A 24,002-nucleotide genomic window follows, 5' to 3' on the forward strand; every position below is an offset into this window, starting at 1 on the left:
AATTGATTGACATGATATTGCTGTTGTTTATCTGTAGTTATGCCTAAATGAGTATTTAATACTGCATATTTACTACTACTATTTTTCCCAATACTCATGCAAACACAAACCCAGCCCCCTTTACCCCACCGAAATATAAACAACGGCATGTTCTCTTTGTACTCCATATGCGCTGTGTCGTTCTCTCGAAAGAGCAAGAGAAATTACGGAGAATAACATTGACTCCGAGAAAATGAGATTAAGTGGGAATCAAATGGGAGCATTTGTTTATAACTGAAAGAGTGAATGTTGAAGAGAGAGATAGAGAGCTCCCATTGAATGTGGAGCATTGTGGATGGCAGCGGGCAACACACTTGTTGAAAATTCAATGAATGCACCGCTCTGAGTGAGAAACCGTTGATTGTATTATTTTGCATTGCTCTTCTCATGTGCTCTACTCTCATGGTGTGGCATGTTCTCAATTTTAAGAGTCCCTCTTCTCTGTGCATGTTAGCTCCATAACAAACCAGCCTGCAAGACCAACACAACACACAGTGAACGTTGTGGCTGGCTGGCTGGCTGGCTCTTCTGTGTTGGCCGTGTGGCTGACTCGCTGGCTGCTGCTGCTGTTGTTGATGTTGTCGATTATTTTTGGGGGGCCAACACAAAAATGGCAACACTACACGATTTTAGTTGTATTTCTACTGTTGTCATTGTCGCTACACACAACATCTGTAATTTATATTGAATTTTTCGAATTGTGGTGTGTTTTCCTTTCGTATTTACGTACCAATGCGAAATGCATTCATGCGTACCTGCCTACCTACCATCATAGTCATCAACGTCGTCGGCAGCAACAATAGCAACAACAACAACAGCAGCGGCAGCAACAATAATCCTACCAACTGCTACAACGTATGCCAAATGTTGTCGATGTTTTTGTTCTTTATTATTTTTTACTGATGTGCTTGTTGTTGTTTTTTTTATATTTTTTGCATTTGCACTCTATAGAGTTATGGTATTTTTTTCCTGCCTGTTTTTATTAGTCGATGTTGTTGATTATAAACGTAAATGCATAACGCGCGGTAAAATATTATAAAAAAATAAATAAGAATAAAAAAAAGAAAATATCGGAATAATTGAGAAATAATAACAAAAAATGCATTTTGGATAATAACCCCCCATCAGCCATCAAATCAGCAAATGAAAGTTTAAGGTGAATAACTTAAATAGTTGTAAGATATAAAAAAGAGGATATTAAAAATAATTTTAAATTGAAAATTAAATAAAATGGAAAATAAATAGATTTAGTTATAAAAAAAAAACTAACCAAATAAAGAGAAAAAATAAATAGTTTAAAATTCTAATAAAAAATGAATGAATATTATATTAAGTGAACTCAGATCTATCCGTATGGCTCTAATCAAATTTCGTTGAAATCTTCAATAATTTAATATATTTCAAAAGATTTCTTAAAAACCAATTCTTGCAAGATATTAAAAAAATCTGGAATTTTAAAAAAAAAAAATGTTATTAAAATCCCTTGAGTGTTGTTTATGCCACAGGAATTATTCTCAGCTATAAAAAAAAATTGAGTTGCAATGGATAAATGTATGAATAACCGGGGATAACCTTGTGTGGATTATACACCGATATCATTACTACAACATTAATCTCAATAAGGAAACTACATGGATTATTAAATTTATTTGGATACCTACCTTAAACAAAACTTGTTGGATTAAATGAAGTCTTATCGTAGATAATAGGTGATTATAATAAAATTACGCTTTTTATTACAAAAATAAGTTTATTTAGTGTCCTTCTTGAGCCGACGTACACAAAAAAGGCGGTATGAACGAAATCAAAGATTTTGGTAGTACATGTATAGTTTGGACGTCTTGGGCAATAATGCCGACGGAAATGTTAAAATAATACAAATAGACCTAAGAATGAACAAATTTTGTGACGTTTTTTGCAACTTCTCGAAATATTTATCTGAGATTTCCTATAATATAAGGCGTATATTCATGATCTTTAGATCGTGATTGCATTATTTTAGGTGAAACTTCAGAATTCTTCAAAAAAGTCTATCATAAGCCTGAATGAGTGGTACTGGAAATACATCGGTTCCCGCTTAGGAAAAACCCTTCTATAATGCACCCTTCTATAATATTCCCTTCTAATTATTGAGACTTTAGATGTTTCAGCCACAACCCCAACAGCAAAATAGCTCTAATTTTACATTATGAGTTCCCAGTATGAAGAATCTCATCCCGCAAAGTTATTGGTCCTTTATAAGTTTGATTGGGCGAAAAAGTTTGTAAGTCCTCGAAATATTGGTCCCATGTAGCATTTAGATCCTTCCCTATTGATCCGAACTAACTCTATTCCTGAGTTCTCTTCCTATTTTATCTGAAATTTGGATAAAATCGAATGTAGGGTTAGAACAGAAGTCCATTGTTCAAAGATATGTTCGCCATAAATTTTACTGATTTTGTAGTGGCCCTACAGGTCACTATTATTATAATTATTATTATTATTATTATTATTATTATTATTATATTTATTATATTATTTATAGGTTTCAGCTGCAATTTCCAATTAAATTGGGATAGTTTACGTGTTGAGTTATGTTTATGTGGAATATATCTTTAAACATGTTCTCACTATAAGTATAGGAGCAAAAAATAGGTCCACGAGCAAAGAAAGCGCAAGTAAAATTTTCGGATTTTTAATATGCTCACCAAGTCATTCTATCTGAACATTTTCCTCCGCCCACCAAAGTCAAAAAGGAGCGCATGAGACTAGAATCTTAAATCCTGGCATGAGAGTTATTTTAGGGAGGAACGTCATCTATACATTAATTTCAATATAGTCTTGTTGCAGATTTGTTGGGTATGATGCATACTTTTAGGCACTATCATATGATAATCTACAGGATGATTTAATAAAACTGCAACAAAGTCAAACACCATAATTTTAATTTTTTTTTTGTTTTAATATTTTTGAATGAAAGCAAAAATTGTCGGAAATAGCATCAAATTTTTGAAAAAGTTTAGGTTTGGTTACCGAATTGGTTACCTTTGGCACGAATTATGGCTTTCTAACGGCCAATGAAACCGTCAAACGCGAAATGAAGCGAGGAACCTCATTTTGTAACCGTTCATGGGTGGCGCGTGCTGAGTGCTATGGTGCTGAGTCCTGTTGGAATGTCCAAGGTCTGCGGCCAAAATGCACCCTCCAGAATATTTTCGTGATCATATTCGGCATTTATTCTCGATTAATACGAGCGGAGTGCGACCATCGGCTGTTATGGCAGCCCACACAATCACCATGGCCAGCGCTTGAGTTCTGGTGGCCAACCGAAGGTGCACACTTTTAGCTGACCTCTTTGGCAGAGAAACACGATCATTTTATTTGTTTACAAACTGCTGGGCAACGAATGTTTTCTCAACGGAGAAACCCAATTTCGGCAGTTCACCACTTCCGGCTAGCTCTTTTGAGTCTATTTTCTTTCTGTTGCGGTGTAAGTTCTTGCACTTTTTGGAATCTCAATGGTTTTACCCCGAGGTCATTTTTCAATATTTGCCAAATGGAATATTGCGATATGTTCAGGTCACGAGCCATTTTTCGGGTCACTGCGACTTGAGTTTAGATCAAGTCGCTTCTTTACTTTTCGAACCATTTCTGCTGATGTTGCTGTTTTCTTCCGTCCACTTCCTTGACGTCGGGCTACGTAACCAGTATCACGGTAATGAGCGATGGTACGAGACACAAAAAATTTATTCAAGTTTAAATGCTGGAGTGTTCTAACGATAGCCACTTGTGGTTTTCCAGCCAAATATTAAGAAATCACATCATCACGCTTGAATTCCATCACGAATAACTTTTTTTCTGGAAAATTTTAACCAAAATGCTTTTGTAGGCTTGTAAAAACTGTAATGAGCTGTCATTGGAATAATTTTAACAGCAGTCGGACAAGTGGCTTAGAAATGACAGTAGTCTGAATTTGGTTGAAGTTTTTTCATCTCACCCGTTAACCTTTTTGTTACGGGAGTTCTATTAAATACGCACAGTTGTGAAGTGTATAATATTGTCGGCTCTGCTCGACTGTTGACCTTTGCTTAGTGGTTTGATTTAATAAAGTGGAATTATTGTATAACTTTTTATAACGCCATCTATACTTTATTTTGATATCTCATGTAGCTTTAGACGAATGCAAAAAATATCATCTAGACGGATGCACTATGGGCTAATTTGTTTTTTGTGAATTTTCCAATACAACTCTATAACCTTGAAAGTCTTCTCCTATCTACGATACGTTCAGTAATATCCTAGACAACTTTAATTCCCATATAGTGACATCTGTATGACATATCTAACACGGGTTATGCGCATAATTTTAGGCATCAAGAAATAACAGATGTTTTATGCTTCTTTCTGTACCGAGAAATCGGGTTGATCAAAAGTTTTGTATAATATTCATTTGAAGATTTGTCGTAAAAGCGCCATCTGTACGTCAATCTGATATTGGTAGATTCTGAGCAAATTATACTTCTGCGAAAATAGAATACATAGTAAACATACATCTTTTTGTTGCTAAGAAATGTGATTTCGTTGATATGTTCTAATATGACGATTTCAATTTGAGAATTCTTCTTGGATTTTGCACAATATATTTGATAACAGTATGCCGAATAAAACACCATCTATATGTCGTATATGTCTGAGAAAAATTAACTGTTGTGCATACTTTTGGGGAGCACGAAACTACGAAATACCTTATAAATGATAAAGAATTTTGTAGTTGGAACAGATGTATTACTTTGCGGAATGGAAAAAATTTTGTAGCAAGAATTTTGAATGGTTTTATTGTCAATTCTGTTTTGTGGTAAACATTATTTGACAAAATAGCTCCTATTTACAGGAGTAGGCGCCATCTGTAAGTCATGGGCACAATGCACAGTTTTGTTATTCAGCAGAAATAAAAACAAAATGAGCACTAAACACCTACCAAAGCTGTGCATTAAAACGTTATAACAAGCGCCATCTCCACTTGAGTTTTACAACAACTTTATTTTAACATGATACATAGTTTTGGGAGTAAAACAGTGACTATAATGACTGTTAGACAAATTTTCTATATTAGATATTTTTCCAAAATCGAAAAGTACTAAATTTTCGGTTCAACCCAATTTAAAACAGTCAAACCATATATTTTTCAAATATTTTTTTTTCTTCTGCTGCTTCTCACATTACCACTTATCAGCATATATATGCTTATATTCAAATTTATTATATTTTGATATATATATGCCATACATTTCGAACGACTTAAGGAAGCCTAAAAATAAATCATTCATGCTTAAAATACCACATATCATTCAGGCTGTGATTTCATTAATGACTACGAGGGGGACTCACCCAGAGTATTGGATTTCAACTTCCACACCACTCGACTCTGCTCTGTTTAAAAATGTATTTCAATAATGAGCACAAACAACAGCAACAAATTACAATATCGATTACCTGGAAAATGATTGAGAACATTGTATTCATATTTGTGTTGTTGTTGTCGTTATTGGCATTTTTCTTTCCGTTTTTTTCGAGTTTCTTATCGACATGTTGTGTATCAGCATCATAAATCACCGCCGCGCATATCGATTAACCCCATTACCCCCTCGCCGGGCTAGGCGGTCGCCTAAAAAGTAATTAAAAATAATTAATCACTTATTTAAACGAACTCGGTGACTTGGTTGGATGGCTGGCTGGCTGTTTGACTGACAAAATCGTTAGCTAACCATCTGATGGGGGTAGGGTAATGGGGTGAATATCAGTAAATGAGCCCACTTAAATACTTAACACTCTACAATTAAGTGTAATTATATTTTTACCTTATTAGAAAAAAATTTGTTTGGTTTTTTTTATTTATTTTTTGTTGTCTTACTGAGCCTTTTTGTTGGCGTTGTTTCTTTTGTCATTATTTTTCCATATTTTTTAGAAATAGTAATGAATAATAACAAATGATTAACCACATTAATAATAGTTTATTAATGTTATTATTGTTGCCGCAATGAAAAGTTAACAAAACGATTCGTATTTTTTTTTTAATGGGAAGAAGAAGACTTTTGAAGGGAAGGAGGGGACACGTCAAAAAAAAAAACAGCATGTTGTACAGGAAGAGGTGGGTAAATGGCAATAAATTAAATAACATTTATTGTTAAAAGCAATTACTTAAAAATACAAGGTATTTTTAGAAGACCTTTGAAAGGTCGTCCATACACAGAGGACCTCTATCTATCTATAAAAAACCAGCAAAATGAATTCTGATTGGAAAAGACCTAAAATAATGTGACCTGTTAGAAGTCCTCTATTCAGTGAAGGCTTAAAAAGGTGCTCTATCTTTGAAAGACCTATAAATTTCCTTTATCCGTAGAGGACCTCTATCTTCGAAATGAATTCTGTTTGTAAAAAACCTGTAAAAAATTGACTTATGAGAGGTCCTCGAGGACCTTTAAAGTTCTTTTATCCGTAGAGGACCTCTATCCATCTAAACAAGAGATCAGATGTCCTCTATCAACTGAAGACTTGTAACAGGTGCTTTATCCTTAAAAGACCTATAGGGATCCTTTATCCGTAGAGAATCTCTAGCCATCTATACAAGACCTGCAAAAGGTATTCTGTTTCCAAAAGACCTAAAAAAGGACCTTTTATCATAAGGAACCTCTATTAATCTATAAAAGACCTGCAAAAGGCATTCTGTTTGTAAAAGACCTGTAAAAAGATACTCTATCGATTGAAGACTTTATAAGCTCTCTCTCTCTCTCTCTCTCTCTCTCTACGCATTAAAGACCTATAAAGGTCCTTTATCAGTAAGGACCTCTATCCATATGTAAAAGACCTTCAAAAAGTATTCTATTTCTAAAAGACCTTTAAAAAATTTGACCTATGAGAGGTCCTCTACGAGAGATCTTTTATACATATATACAGGACCTGCGAAAGATATTCTGTGTGTAAATGGCCCGTAAGACCTTGAAAGGACCTCTATGCCTAAAAATCCTAAGAAGGTCCTTTTTTTTGCAGAGGATCCCAATCCATCTTGTTTTCAAAAAAACTGTAAAAATTTTGACCCATGAGATCTATCCTCTGATGACCTACAAATCATCCTTTATAATTAAAAACATATAAAGGTTTATCCGTATATCCTTAAGAACCCCTATCCATCCATAAACGGTCTGCAAAGGGTACTCTGCTTTTAAAAGACCTGTACAAAATTTGACCTATAAGAGGTCCTCTATACACTGAAGACTTGTAAAAATTCCTTTATCCGTAGAGGAAATTTATCCATCCCACAAAAGGTATTATTTTTGTAAAAAAAAATCTGTAAAGAGACCTCCTCTATACACTGAAGACCTGTAAAAGGTAATCTAACCTTAATGTCATTTATCATAGGCCTTCAACAGTTATTTTGTATCCAAAAGACCTGTAAAAAATTTGACTTTTTACAGGTTTTCTGAAGACTTGAAAAGGGTCCTCTATACATAACACACCTAAAAAGGTCCTTCATCCGTAAGAACCTCTATCCATCTCTAAAGGCCTGCAATGAGTATTTTGTTTGTAAGAGACCTGTAAAATAATTTGATCCAGAAGGTCTTCCATTCAAAAAAGCCCAAATAAAGGTCATCTATGGTCATAGAAGACCTTTGAAGTGTCTTTTATCAATGAAAGGTCTTTACATGATTTTCTATCTATGGACGACCTATAAAAATTCTCCTATCCTTTTTATACCGTCAGTCATACGGCCACAGAGGGTATATATCATTTGATACTGCAAAAAAAACGAAATCACGGTTTTAGACCCAACGTCTCTTTGGATTTTTCAGGACACTTGGAGGCGATGTAGCTATTTTCATACGTCTGTATGTCTGCTGGCTGGTTCGCACGATAACTCCTGAAGGGAGTATCCGATTTGGCCCAAAATTGATACATCGTAATATTATTATCAAACTTCGATCGAGTTTGGAGATGAGAAAAATCGGTCAACGATAGAAAGAGGAAGGATAATCCGATATGCTCCAACTATTGGCAAATCCAAATATTTGCATCTGTGCTAGGTCAGGAGCGAAAATGGATCGGTCAACTCCATTAAGTACCTCCTCCACAAAGGGTCAACATTTTGGATCATTATAAGTGTTATAAAATGTGATTTAAAAGTCAGATTGCCTTCAAACTGCATACATCACAATATCTTTATAAACCCATAGTCTGGTGTGAAAATGGGCTATATCGGTTATTTAGGTCTGATACGAAATGGACAATATTGGACCATTCAATCGGAACCTACTCAATAGAGGGTCAACAGTTTTAATAATTATAACAAAAGTCAAAATATATTTAAATATCCGAACATACCCTTTAACTCGTATCAAGGATTTTTAGTAAAAGCGATTTTAATAAAACATTGTTTCAAGGACCTGTAATAAACCGGGATTTTTTTCAGGGACTTATAACAACCTAGATTATAAGGACTATTTTTAAGGACGTTCTATAGGCGTGGATTTTTATCAAATATTTTTTACAGCTCTATCCATGGATGACCTTTGAAATGTCACATATCAATGGAAGGTCTGTAAAGGATCTTACATCTATGGAAGACTCACAAAGAGTCTTCTATACAAAGAAACCCTATAAAAAGCTTTCAATCCTCCAAAGTCAACTTTTATTTCCCCCACTTTCATCTCTTTGTAAAATAATAGAAAACGGAGATTTTTTCAAGGACCTAGATTTTCAGGACTATTTTTAAGTGTGGATTTTTTTCTATGGGCTGGATTTTTTTCTATAGAGGACTTTTGAAATCCACTTCTATCAAATAAAGGCCTGTAAAGGTTCTTACATCTTTGCAAGACCCACAAAAAGTCTCCTATACATAGAAATCCCATTATGGGTCTTCAATCCAGAAAAGTAAATTCTCATTTCCCTCACCTTAATCTCTTGGTAAAACCATGCACTCCCATGCATTTTCTACCTCCTCCCCACCCACTAACAAGCACTCACATATACGCACACACCCTTATTAAACTCCTTTCAAATGCCAACGAGTGCAAATATTAATGTGTAAATAATGCGAAAAACAACACCAAAACAAAAATGGAAAAACACAACGTTATGGAAAAACTGAAAATAATATTTTACAGCTCGTAAATAAAGTAATAAATTAATGCTTTCAGTCTACAAGGCAGTCGGTAGCGGGCAACAACATACCACTACTACCACAGCTAACCAATCAACAAATAAAAACAACACAAGGCAAATAAAATAGCAAAGAAATAATGCAGTAAAATAAGATTTATTACCAAATTGCATTAACACAGGAGAAATTGTTGTTGAAGGTTTCACAGAGCTTTTCCGAGAATTCAAACATGTGGGCTGAAAAGTCCAGGACTTTCACAACCCGTGGATTTTTGAAAATATTTTTCCAGGGACTATTAATAGGCGTGGATTTTTAAAGAATATTTTCTTTTCAAAGAAAATTACAACAACAATCGATTTTTTAAAATATTTTTCCAAGGACTATTGATGGGCGTGGATTTTTAAAAATATTTTTTCAAGGACTATTGATAGGAGTGGATTTTTAAAAATATTTTACAAGGACTATTGATTTTTAAAAATATTTTTCCAAGGACTATTGATGGGCGTGGATTTTTAAAAATATTTTTCCAAGGACTATTGATAGGCGTGGATTTTTAAATATATCTTCCAAGGACTATTGATAGGCGTGGATTTTTAAAAACATTTTTCCAGGTACTATTGATAGGCGTGGATTTTTAAAAATATTTTTCCAAAGTCTTCCCATAAGCGTGGATTTTAAAAAAAAATTCCAAGAGATGTTGATATTCGTGGATTTTAAAAAATAATTTTTCCAAGGACTATTGATATTCGTGGATTTTTAAAAATATTTTTCCAAGGACTATAGATATTCGTGAATTTTTAAAAATATTTTTCCAAGGACTATTGATAGGCGTGGATTTTTAAAAATATTTTTCCAAGGACTATTGATAAGCGTGGATTTTTAAAAATATTTTTCCAAGGACTATTGATATTCGTGGATTTTTAAAAATATTTTTCCAAGGACTATTGATATTTGTGGATTTTTAAAAATATTTTTCCAAGGACTATTGATATTTGTGGATTTTTAAAAATATTTTTCCAAGGACTATTGACAGGCGTGGATTTTTAAAAATATTTTTCCAAGGACTATTGATATTCGTGGATTTTTAAAAATATTTTTCCAAGGACTATTGATATTCGTGGATTTTTAAAAATATTTTTCCAAGGACTATTGATAGGCGTGGATTTTTAAAAATATTTTTCCAAGGACTATTGATATTCGTGGATTTTTAAAAATATTTTTCCAAGGACTATTGATATTCGTAGATTTTTAAAAATATTTTTCCAAGGACTATTGATAGGCGTGGATTTTTAGAAATATTTTTCCAAGGACTATTGATATTCGTGGATTTTTAAAAATATTTTTCCAAGGACTATTGATATTCGTGGATTTTTAAAAATATTTTTCCAAGGACTATTGATAGGCGTGGATTTTTAAAAATATTTTTCCAAGGACTATTGATATTCGTGGATTTTTAAAAATATTTTTCCAAGGACTATTGATAGGCGTGGATTTTTAAAACTATTTTTTTAAGTACTTTTAAGAGGCTTGAATTTTTTAAAATATTTTTTCCAAGGACTTCCCATAGTCGTGGATTTTTTAAAATATTTTTCCAAGGACTTGCCATAGGCGTGGATTTTTTAAAACTATTTTTTTAAGTACTTTTAAGAGGCTTGAATTTTTTAAAATATTTTTCCAAGGACTTCCCATAGTCGTGGATTTTTTAAAATATTTTTCCAAGGACTTGCCATAGGCGTGGATTTTTTAAAACTATTTTTCCAAGGACTTCCCATAGGCGTGGATTTTTTAAAATATTTTTCCAAGGACTTCCCATTGGCGTGGATTTTTTAAAATATTTTTCCAAGGACTTCCCTTAGGCGTGGATTTTTTAAAATATTTTTCCAAGGACTTCCCATAGGCGTGGATTTTTAAAAATATTTTTCCAAAGACTATTGATAGGCGTGGATTTTTAAAAGTATTTTTCTAGGGACTTCCCATAGGCGTGGATTTTTTAAAATATTTTTCCAAGGACTTCCCATAGGCGTGGATTTTTTAAAGTATTTTTCCAAGGACTTCCCATAGGCGTGGATTTTTTAAAATATTTTTCCAAGGACTTCCCATAGGCGTGGATTTTTAAAAATATTCTTCCAAAGACTATTGATAGGCGTGGATTTTTAAAAATATTTTTCTAAAGACTTTTGCTAGGCGTGGATTTTTAAAAATATTTTTCAAAAGGCTATTGATAGGCGTGGATTTTTTAAAATATTTTTCCAAGGACTATTGATAGGCGTGGATTTTTAAAAATATTTTTCTAAAGACTATTGCTAGGCGTGGATTTTTTAAAATATTTTTCTAAAGACTATTGATAGGCGTGGATTTTTAAAAATATTTTTCAAAAGGCTATTGATAGGCGTGGATTTTTAAAAATATTTTTTAAAGTACTTTTAAAGGCGTGGGTTTTTAAAAATACTTTCCAAGGACTTAAAAAAGGCGTGGGTTTTTTAAAAATATTTTTCCAAGAACATAAAATAGGCGTGGATTTCTAAAAATATTTTTTCAAGTACTCTTAAAATGCGTGGATTTCTAAAAATATTTTTTCAAGTACTCTTAAAATGCGTGGATTTCTAAAACTATTTTTCTAAATACTATTGATAGGCGTGGGTTTTTAAAAATATTTTTCTAAAGACTACTGATAGGCGTGGATTTTAAAAATATTTTTCTAAAGACTATTGATAGGCATGGATTTTAAAAATATTTTTCTAAAGACTGTTGATAGGCGTGGATTTTAAAAATATTTTTCTAAAGACTATTGATAGGCGTGGACTTTTAAAAATATTTTTCTAAAGACTATTGATAGCGTGGATTTTAAAAATATTTTTCTAAAGACTACTGATAGGCGTGGATTTTTAAAATATTTTTCTAAAGACTATTGATAGGCGTGGATTTTAAAAATATTTTTCTAAAGACTATTGATAGGCGTGGATTTTTAAAAATATTTTTCTAAAGACTATTGATAGGCGTGGATTTTTAAAATATTTTTCTAAAGACTATTGATAGGCGTGGATTTTTAAAATATTTTTCTAAAGACTATTGATAGGCGTGGATTTTTAAAATACTTTTCTAAAGACTATTGATAGGCGTGGATTTTTAAAATATTTTTCTAAAGACTATTGATAGGCGTGGATTTTTAAAATACTTTTCTAAAGACTATTGATAGGCGTGGATTTTTAAAATATTTTTCTAAAGACTATTGATAGGCGTGGATTTTTAAAATACTTTTCTAAAGACTATTGATAGGCGTGGATTTTTAAAATACTTTTCTAAAGACTATTGATAGGCGTGGATTTTTAAATATTTTTCTAAAGACTATTGATAGGCGTGAATTTTAAAAAATATTTTCTACGGACTATTGATAGGTGCGAATTTTTAAAAATATTTTCTAAAGACTATTGATAGGCGTGAATTTTTAAAAATATTTTCTAAGGACTATTGATAGGTGCGAATTTTTAAAAATATTTTCTAAAGACTATTGATAGGCGTGGATTTTTAAAATATTTTTCTAAAGACTATTGATAGGCGTGAATTTTTAAAAATATTTTCTAAGGACTATTGATAGGTGCGAATTTTTAAAAATATTTTCTAAGGACTATTGATAGGTGCGAATTTTTAAAAATATTTTCTAAGGACTATTGATAGGTGCGAATTTTTAAAAATACTTTCTAAAGACTATTGATAGGCGTGGATTTTTAAAATATTTTTCTAAAGACTATTGATAGGCGTGGATTTTTAAAAATATTTTTCTAAAGACTATTGATAGGCGTGGATTTTTAAAAATATTTTTCTAAAGACTATTGATAGGCGTGGATTTTTAAAAATATTTTTCTAAAGACTATTGATAGGCGTGGATTTTTAAAAATATTTTTCTAAAGACTATTGATAGGCGTGGATTTTTAAAAATATTTTTCTAAAGACTATTGATAGGCGTGGATTTTTAAAAATATTTTTCTAAAGACTATTGATAGGCGTGGATTTTTAAAAATATTTTTCTAAAGACTATTGATAGGCGTGGATTTTTAAAAATATTTTTCTAAAGACTATTGATAGGCGTGGATTTTTAAAAATATTTTTCTAAAGACTATTGATAGGCGTGGATTTTTAAAAATATTTTTCTAAAGACTATTGATAGGCGTGGATTTTTAAAAATATTTTTCTAAAGACTATTGATAGGCGTGGATTTTTAAAAATATTTTTCTAAAGACTATTGATAGGCGTGGATTTTTAAAAATATTTTTCTAAAGACTATTGATAGGCGTGGATTTTTAAAAATATTTTTCTAAAGACTATTGATAGGCGTGGATTTTTAAAAATATTTTTCTAAAGACTATTGATAGGCGTGGATTTTTAAAAATATTTTTCTAAAGACTATTGATAGGCGTGGATTTTTAAAAATATTTTTCTAAAGACTATTGATAGGCGTGGATTTTTAAAAATATTTTTCTAAAGACTATTGATAGGCGTGGATTTTTAAAAATATTTTTCTAAAGACTATTGATAGGCGTGGATTTTTAAAAATATTTTTCTAAAGACTATTGATAGGCGTGGATTTTTAAAAATATTTTTCTAAAGACTATTGATAGGCGTGGATTTTTAAAAATATTTTTCTAAAGACTATTGATAGGCGTGGATTTTTAAAAATATTTTTCTAAAGACTATTGATAGGCGTGGATTTTTAAAAATATTTTTCTAAAGACTATTGATAGGCGTGGATTTTTAAAAATATTTTTCTAAAGACTATTGATAGGCGTGGATTTTTAAAAATATTTTTCTAAAGACTATTGATAGGCGTGGATTTTTAAAAATATTTTTCTAAAGACTATTGATAGGCGTGGATTTTTAAAAATATTTTTCTAAAGACTATTGATAGGCGTGGATTTTTAAAAATATTTTTCTAAAGACTATTGATAGGCGTGGATTTTTAAAAATATTTTTCTAAAGACTATTGATAGGCGTGGATTTTTAAAAATATTTTTCTAAAGAATATTGATAGGCGTGGATTTTTAAAAATATTTTTCTAAAGAATATTGATAGGCGTGGATTTTTAAAAATATTTTTCTAAAGACTATTGATAGGCGTGGATTTTTAAAAATATTTTTCTAAAGACTATTGATAGGCGTGGATTTTTAAAAATATTTTTCTAAAGACTATTGATAGGCGTGGATTTTTAAAAATATTTTTCTAAAGACTATTGATAGGCGTGGATTTTTAAAAATATTTTTCTAAAGACTATTGATAGGCGTGGATTTTTACAAATATTTTTCTAAAGACTATTGATAGGCGTGGATTTTTACAAATATTTTTCTAAAGACTATTGATAGGCGTGGATTTTTAAAAATATTTTTCTAAAGACTATTGATAGGCGTGGATTTTAACAAATATTTTCTAAAGACTATTGATAGGCGTGGATTTTTAAAAATATTTTTCTAAAGACTATTGATAGGCGTGGATTTTTACAAATATTTTTCTAAAGACTATTGATAGGCGTGGATTTTTACAAATATTTTTCTAAAGACTATTGATAGGCGTGGATTTTTACAAATATTTTTCTAAAGACTATTGATAGGCGTGGATTTTTAAAAATATTTTTCTAAAGACTATTGATAGGCGTGGATTTTTAAAAATATTTTTCTAAAGACTATTGATAGGCGTGGATTTTTAAAAATATTTTTCTAAAGACTATTGATAGGCGTGGATTTTTAAAAATATTTTTCTAAAGACTATTGATAGGCGTGGATTTTTAAAAATATTTTTCTAAAGACTATTGATAGGCGTGGATTTTTAAAAATATTTTTCTAAAGACTATTGATAGGCGTGGATTTTTAAAAATATTTTTCTAAAGACTATTGATAGGCGTGGATTTTTAAAAATATTTTTCTAAAGACTATTGATAGGCGTGGATTTTTAAAAATATTTTTCTAAAGACTATTGATAGGCGTGGATTTTTAAAAATATTTTTCTAAAGACTATTGATAGGCGTGGATTTTTAAAAATATTTTTCTAAAGACTATTGACAGGCGTGGATTTTTAAAAATATTTTTCTAAAGACTATTGATAGGCGTGGATTTTTAAAAATATTTTTCTAAAGACTATTGATAGGCGTGGATTTTTAAAAATATTTTTCTAAAGACTATTGACAGGCGTGGATTTTTAAAAATATTTTTCTAAAGACTATTGATAGGCGTGGATTTTTAAAAATATTTTTCTAAAGACTATTGATAGGCGTGGATTTTTAAAAATATTTTTCTAAAGACTATTGATAGGCGTGGATTTTTAAAAATATTTTTCTAAAGACTATTGATAGGCGTGGATTTTTAAAAATATTTTTCTAAAGACTATTGATAGGCGTGGATTTTTAAAAATATTTTTCTAAAGACTATTGATAGGCGTGGATTTTTAAAAATATTTTTCTAAAGACTATTGATAGGCGTGGATTTTTAAAAATATTTTTCTAAAGACTATTGATAGGCGTGGATTTTTAAAAATATTTTTCTAAAGACTATTGATAGGCGTGGATTTTTAAAAATATTTTTCTAAAGACTATTGATAGGCGTGGATTTTTAAAAATATTTTTCTAAAGACTATTGATAGGCGTGGATTTTTAAAAATATTTTTCTAAAGTCTATTGATAGGCGTGGATTTTTAAAAATATTTTCTAAAGACTATTGATAGGCGTGGATTTTTAAAAATATTTTTCTAAAGACTATTGATAGGCGTGGATTTTTAAAAATATTTTTCTAAAGACTATTGATAGACGTGGATTTTTAAAAATATTTTTCTAAAGACTATTGATAGGCGTGGATTTTTAAAAATATTTTTCTAAAGACTATTGATAGGCGTGGATTTTTAAAAATATTTTTCTAAAGACTATTGATAGGCGTGGATTTTTAAAAATATTTTTCTAAAGTCTATTGATAGGCGTGGATTTTTAAAAATATTTTTCTAAAGACTATTGATAGGCGTGGATTTTTAAAAATATTTTTCTAAAGACTATTGATAGGCGTGGATTTTTAAAAATATTTTTCTAAAGACTATTGATAGACGTGGATTTTTAAAAATACTTTTCTAAAGACTATTGATAGGCGTGGATTTTTAAAAATATTTTTCTAAAGACTATTGATAGGCGTGGATTTTTAAAAATATTTTTCTAAATACTATTGATAGGCGTGGATTTTTAAAAATATTTTTCTAAATACTATTGATAGGCGTGGATTTTTAAAAAATATTTTTCTAAATACTATTGATAGGCGTGGATTTTTAAAAATATTTTTCTAAACACTATTGACCCTCGATTTTTAAAAATATGTTTTCCAAGGACTACTGACCCTGTATTTTTAAAAATATTTTTCCAATGATTTAAGGATCTAAAAAAATCCAAGGACTGTTAATAACAGGATTTTAAATCTATATATAAATAAAATTTATTTCTCCAGGGTTACCCTAAACTAATAATTTTCCATTTCTTCTCTCTTTCTAGTGAAATTGCATTAATGAAACTATCATCGCGTAGAGAAAAAAATCATTCCGAAGAACGTGGCAATAAACCGCCAAAAAATTGTGTTTTCCACGAATAATGTGTAAGTGAATGAATGAGTGATGCATGCCATGGCATGGCAGGGTATGAAAATTACCACAAAAACCGCATGTAAACCAGTGATGCAAAACCAACCGAAATAATTTACAAAATATTTAAGTGCAAAAATAACAACAACGGCGATGAAAATAGCCACAAATGGTTTTGGCCAACTAAATCAACTATTTAATAAAGGCATCAAAAATTCATGGCAAATTTTCATTTTCTATGAAAATTAAATAGCAAAACCAAAAATATTTATATTGTGCAATAACAGGGGAAAAAGAGAAATAAAACATTTAAGTGAGTGCAAAATGATGTAAAAATAAATTTTAAAAAAAATGTATATAAAATGTTGATAGAATACAAGTATAAAAAATGCCATAAAAATACCTGACAAAAAATCATAAATTAATTAAAAATTATTTTTATCATTTAAAAATGAAATTTGTGTTACGGTGTAAAGAATATAATGCGAAATTTTTATTGTGCCTGTGGTAGTCATAAAAAATTAATGTGTTCGCAATTTATATCCTCATTAATGTCAAATTCTGCGTAACAAGAATACAAGCTACTTTTTGTCAATATTCAATGAAAAAGTAATGGTTTTTCGTATTTTTTAAACAAAAATCTTAAAAAATAACGGCATCCATAAATAAAAAATAATTATTCAGATCTATGTTGTGAATATTCAGCAAATTAACGAAGATGCACTTAAGATAACTTATTGAAAATATAAAAAAGACAACATATACGATTTAAACTGGTCGACTTTTTAAAACCTGTAACATGTGTCGATATATAATTAAATTAATTTTTTGAGTGGTTATTAGATTTCTATGATTGATGTGAGATCGTAAATGCATGTGAAAAATAGGTCATCCGGCGAGCTTCCCTTTTTTATTTTACAAGAATTTAGAAATAATTAGAAGACCTACTAATTGTGTACTTTTGTGGCTTTTTGTACTAATAAATATATGAATTTTATAAAAATTGTACTTTATCCAAAGTTGGATTCAGTCCGTCCATCTCTATGAATGGCAGTTGCCAACGATAGTTCTCAAAGGGAGTATTCGATATCGTCCATGTTTGGTACAGCATAATATTATTATTTTCAAACTTAAGTCGGATATAGGCAATATACTGCTTCTGGTACCACCCTCCCCACGGACGGTCAAAAATGTCAACGAAAATAATTTTCACCATAGAAAGTAGACGGATTAAACTTTCCTCATTTGTGTATGAGTGTAAGTAAGTAAGGACAGGTATGAAAATAATCTAATAACGAACCACTCTTTCTAGTACCTTGCCCAACAAAGTTCTCCAAACTTCGAATATCTCAATATTTTTTCTAATTCCATATCTAGTTTGAAGATAGGATATAGCTGAACACTAATCATGATACCTCCCTCAATTTTAAGTAATTATCTCATTAGTAATGCTAAATTGTGTGGTGCAGGGTATCATGTCTTTGTGCATTTGTTTGAAACATGAAGAAGGAAGAGAGATTTTCTTTTGATGATGGGCATAAAATTGCATTTTCAGTCCAGTTATGCATGCGCGTCCGTCTGTCCATATATCTTGTAAACAAATTACAGGTCGCATTTATTGTCCGATTGAGATAAAATGAAAGGAAAATCGATTTGGTATTTAAATCACTAAATTAGAAATATGCACTTCATAACAAAGATAGCAGATACAGCTTAGGAAACCCTCTCTCAAATGTAATCCTGTTTGATTCAGATTTGGGTATAACTCCCACACATATCTTTATCCGATTTCAGGTTTACTGAGCACCAAATGTTTAATGTCAGCTCAAATGTAGTGGAATTCGCGGCATCTGACAGAATTTCGCATAAAAGCAAGTACTTCAAATTTACGATTTGGGGTTTAAGTACCTCACATTCGAAATATGCATTCGACAACAATGATATATGGTACCAGTTATTAGATACAGCCCAGAAACACCTCTGTCAAAATTTATCAAGATCGGTTCAGATTTGGATAGATCGGTTCAGATATCATCCGATTTCGGGTTAATTGCGCACCAAATGGTCAATATATCTCAAAAAGTCCTAAATTTTGGTACATCCGACCGAATTTAGTCTAGAAACAAGCACATCGAATTCGGAGAAAAACGGTTAAGATATAGCTATAGCTGCCATATATAATCCATCCGATTTGGTGCTTAAGTCCCTCACATTCATTATATGCACTCTACAACAATGATATTTGCTACCAGATGTCAGATAAATCTCGGAAATATATCTGCTAAATATTATCGAAATCAGTTCAGTTTGGGGTATACCTCCTATGTATATATCTGTCCTATTTCAGGTTTATTGTACATAAAATATTTAATATCAGCCCAAATGTAGTGGATTTTGGGACATCCGACCGAATTCAGCCTAAAAGCAAATACTTTCATTTTCCTGAAAATCGATTCATATATAGCTATGGCTCCATATATATGTATCATCCGATTTGGGGTTGGGATTTAAGTCCCTCACATTCGAAATATACGCTCCACAACAATGATAGTTGTTACCATATATTAAATACATCTCAGAAATAACTCTACCAAATATTATAGAAATCGCTTCAGATTTGAATATTGCTTCAAATAATTAAGATCAGGGCGACTGGAGTGGATTTTGGCAAATTCAAATGAATTTTTCAATTTGGTACAACTCGGTTTTCAAATATCCAATGATCCGATATATATTTTTAGACACTCCAGCATAGTCCATACCTTAGCTTAATAAGAAAATTAAGTTGGTTGATAACATTTTATTCTGCTGTATTTTATATCTGCAAGACTCTTGGTTGAAAATGAGCCAATTAGAGACACGTTTTATATAGCCCACATATATATCCCCCATATAATTGTACCGCCAGACTTAAGGTGGGTTGGTAAATTGAACCACAATTAGAACCCGTAAATTAGCAGTTTGCATTTCCTGCATGTAGGCAACATCCTACAACGTCTATACAGGTCAAAGTTTTTATATAGTCCACATATATCTCCAGCTCAGATTTTCCGGAATTGTTTCAAATTTGGAATTTGTAGTATCCAATTAATACCCATTATCCACTATCAGAAAATTACTTATACAAGACGACGTCTTCGTATAGCTCCTAAATAGCCGTGCCTCTTTATATGATATTATTTTGATTATACCGGAATTGTATCAAATTTCGTATTGTACGTTTGTAATGGGTGCTAGAGCCTGGGGCCTAAAATTGCTTAGGCAGGGCCACGGCTTCGTATAGCCCCCATATAATGACATTTCCCTATAATCGGAATCTTGATGATTTAAGCAACATGAATCACGAAAATGACAGAAAAAATTGCCTATGCAGGTACACGGCTTCGTATAGCCCCCATATAATGGTACCTCCCTATATTCGGAATCTTTATGATTTTAGCGAAATTTATGATTTAGATCTCACCGAAATTATTTCAAATTTTGTATTTGAAGTTCTTAATGGGTATTACCTCCTATGAGAGAAAATTTCCTATATTGGAAATTTCCATCCTTGTATAGCTGTATCTCTCCATATGCAATATATTGACTATGTTTGCCCTACTTTTCAACAAAATTATTTCCGATTCGGAATTTGTAGTTCGCAGAGGGTACCACTTCCTATGACAGAAAATTAGCAAGATAAGTTCACGTACCGTATATAGCTACCCTCCAGTATTTTGACGATTTATGTTATATTTTTCAAAATAGTTCTCCTAAACTTGATGTTTGGAGCTCGTTAACGGACCACCTTCTCTGGCAGATAGATTGGAAATTTTTAAAATAATTATATTTTGCATTTTTTTTTCCTTCAAATTGCTAGAAGGTATTAAAAATTCGATCCGGACGAACTTATCTACTTGTTTGCTTGTTTAATATAATCCTTCTCAAACTCATATCATGCCAAACTTTATGGAAATCGATTCAAATATTAGTTTCCTCTGATTGCAGAAAAATGTCGTAAAAAGACTAAAGAATTATTCAAATCTATGTGATTACAATATTTAAAAACTTGTAGTATTTTGAAATCATAATAATATTAAACAATAAAATAATAATATCACATATTTTAATACCAAAATTCATCACTTAAAAAGTTCTCCAAAATCCTTACAATAATTCCCATAATCATAAAATTACAGTAATTTCCAAAGTAATAATAATACAAAATTTGTTCAAATTATAATTTATGGTGTGGCTCTCGTCCCAATTAACCGCGTTATTAATTAATATTAATGACAACAACAGCAAGTGCAAAACTCAACGGCAGACACAACAAGAACAATAAAAAAAAAAATAAAAAAGTAGACGAAAACAATGGCCACAAATTATCTCTTATAACACACAAAACAAATCATTAATTAATGCAAATAAGCGCGCAATGTGAATTTTGGAAAGGCGCCTGCGTCTTATGAAATACCAAAACACAACAAAAATAATAAAAAAAAAATCTTCAACTCAAACTAACCCATACAAATTCTCTCGTTTTTCTCTTCAAAAAATCTCAGCAGCGCATAGAGAAACAGATGGAATCAGGAAAATCCAGAAGAAAACTCACATAAAATAAAGAAATAAAAAACACACACAACAAAAAAGAAAAATCTCAACACAAGTGTAACTCTCCGCTCACTTTCAACACAACAACATTTTTTTACTCTCACATTGTGGATTAGAGAGTAAAAAAACGCAGCAAGACATTTCATCTCCAAGTGCAGAGAATAACAAAAAATTGCAATTACAACAACAACGAAAAAAGAAACAAATAATTTTTATAGTTCTCGAAAAGAGAGAGAAAGAGAGAGAGCAGCAGTAATCCTTGGCTCTTCCTTTTAGGAGTTTCGCGAAAAGGCAAGAAATTGCAACCTTGCCTCTTGGCCTTAGAGTTGCCAGGACAACATTTATTGAATTTCTGAAGTATCCAGTAAAAAACAACAGCCTTCAAAGTGGATTTAACAAATTACAATAAAATGCTGCAGGCGAGCAGTCAATATCTGCGGCCGGACTATTTGGCGGCACCAACTGCGGTAAGTAAATTTTATGATAAATAGAAATTATTTTTTATGGATAATCGGTAAAATCATAAAAAAAATCTCGGCTAAAGATACATCATAAAAATTCAGGATAATTGGTCTGCTGGTCCTTGGAAAAGTATATATAGTTGTATATAACAAAAGTTTCAAATCCGAGGATAATGCCTATTGGCGGTACTTCAAAGATATTCTTTAAGATTCCAATTCTCCAAAGATGTACTTTAAAACCCAACGCCTATGAGAGGTCCTTGAAAAAGTATTCTTTAAACTTCCATGCCTATGAGAGGTCATTGAAAAATAATTCCTTTTAATTCCACGCCTATGAGACGTCCTTGAAAAAGTATTCTTTAAAATTCCGACCCTATGAGAGGTCCTTAAAAATACTTTTTTTTAAAAATCCACGACTATAGGAGGACCTTAAAAATATTGTTTTTAAATCCACGAATATAGCAGGTCCTTGAAAATATATTCTTTAAAAATTCACGATGATGTGAGGTCCTTAAGAAACATTTTTTAAAAATCCGGGTCTATGTGAGGTCCTTAAAAAATATTTTTTAAAAATCCGGGTCTATATGAGGTCCTTAAAAAATATTTTTTAAAAATTCGGGTCTATATGAGGTCCTTAAAAAATATTTTTTAAAAATCCTCGCCTATACGAGATCCTTGAAAAACTATTCTTCAAAAATCTACGCCTACAGGAGGTCCTTGAAAAACTATTCTTCAAAAATCCACGCCTATGGGATGACCTTAAAAAAATATTCTTTAAAAATCCACGCCTATGGGATGACCTTAAAAAAATATTCTTTAAAAATCCACGCCTATGGGATGACCTTGAAAAATATTTTTTATAAATCCACGTCTATGAGAGGTGCTAAAAAATATTTTTTAAAAATCCACATCTATATGAGGTGCTAAAAAAATATTTTTTAAAAATCCACGTCTATTTGAGGTCCTCAAAAAATATTTTTTTTTAAAAATCAACGTCTAAGTGAGGTCCTAACAAAATATTTTTTAAAAATCCACGCATATGTAAGGTCCTTAAAAATAATTTTTAAAAATCTACGCCTATAGGAGGTTCTTGAAAAAATATTTTTTTTAAAAATCAACGTCTATGTGAGGTCCTAACAAAATATTTTTTAAAAATACACGCCTATGTAAGGTCCTTAAAAATAATTTTTAAAAATCTACGCCTATAGGAGGTTCTTGAAAAAATATTTTTTAAAAATCTACGCCTATGTAAGGTTCTTGAAAAAATATTTTTTAAAAATCTACGCCTATAGGAGGTTCTTGAAAAAATATTTTTTAAAAATCTACGCCTATGTAAGGTTCTTGAAAAAATATTTTTTAAAAATCTACGCCTATAGGAGGTTCTTGAAAAAATATTTTTTAAAAATCTACGCCTATAGGAGGTTCTTGAAAAAATATTTTTTAAAATCCACGCCTATGTGAGGTCCTTAAAAAATATTTTTTAAAATCCACGCCTATGTAAGGTCCTTAAAAATAATTTTTAAAAATCTACGCCTATAGGAGGTCCTTGAAAAAATATTCTTTAAAAATCCACGTCTATAGGAGGTCCTTGAAAAAATATTCTTTAAAAATCCACGTCTATAGGAGGTCCTTGAAAAAATATTCTTAAAAAATCCACGCCTGTAGACGGCCCTTGAAAAAATATTTTTTAAAAATCCACGCCTGTAGACGGCCCTTGAAAAAATATTTTTTAAAAATCCACGCCTGTAGACGGCCCTTGAAAAAATATTTTTAACGGCCCTTGAAAAAATATTTTTTAAAAATCCACGCCTGTAGACGGCCCTTGAAAAAATATTTTTTAAAAATCCACGCCTGTAGACGGCCCTTGAAAAAATATTTTTTAAAAATCCACGCCTGTAGACGGCCCTTGAAAAAATATTTTTTAAAAATCCACGCCTGTAGACGGCCCTTGAAAAAATATTTTTTAAAAATCCACGCCTGTAGACGGCCCTTGAAAAAATATTTTTTAAAAATCCACGCCTGTAGACGGCCCTTGAAAAAATATTTTTTAAAAATCCACGCCTGTAGACGGCCCTTGAAAAAATATTTTTTAAAATCCACGCCTGTAGACGGCCCTTGAAAAAATATTTTTTAAAAATCCACGCCTGTAGACGGCCCTTGAAAAAATATTTTTTAAAAAT

General features: G+C 31.0%; 1 protein-coding gene across 7 annotated transcripts in view; it reads left to right on the forward strand.

Annotated features, from left to right (window-relative positions):
* The first annotated feature begins 535 nt into the window (after positions 1-535).
* LOC101899670 (zinc finger protein Elbow) overlaps positions 536-24,002 on the forward strand; it is a 186,482-nt gene continuing 163,015 nt past the window's right edge. Inside the window, exons 1-4 of one of the 7 annotated variants that reach the window (XM_059129936.1) lie at positions 536-894; positions 991-1,195; positions 16,683-16,782; positions 21,313-21,828. In XM_059129936.1, the coding sequence (XP_058985919.1) occupies positions 21,772-21,828 (57 nt within the window). In that variant the 5' untranslated portion in view covers positions 536-894; positions 991-1,195; positions 16,683-16,782; positions 21,313-21,771. Of the gene's footprint in view, positions 1,196-1,563; positions 1,749-16,682; positions 16,783-21,312; positions 21,829-24,002 lie in introns of those variants that run through there. The other 6 variants (XM_005178214.4, XM_059129935.1, XM_011292083.3 and 3 more) reach the window with 6 other exon arrangements.

Source organism: Musca domestica, unplaced genomic scaffold, assembly GCF_030504385.1.
Source record: "Musca domestica strain aabys unplaced genomic scaffold, Musca_domestica.polishedcontigs.V.1.1 7, whole genome shotgun sequence".
Classification (NCBI taxonomy): Eukaryota; Metazoa; Arthropoda; class Insecta; order Diptera; family Muscidae; genus Musca; species Musca domestica.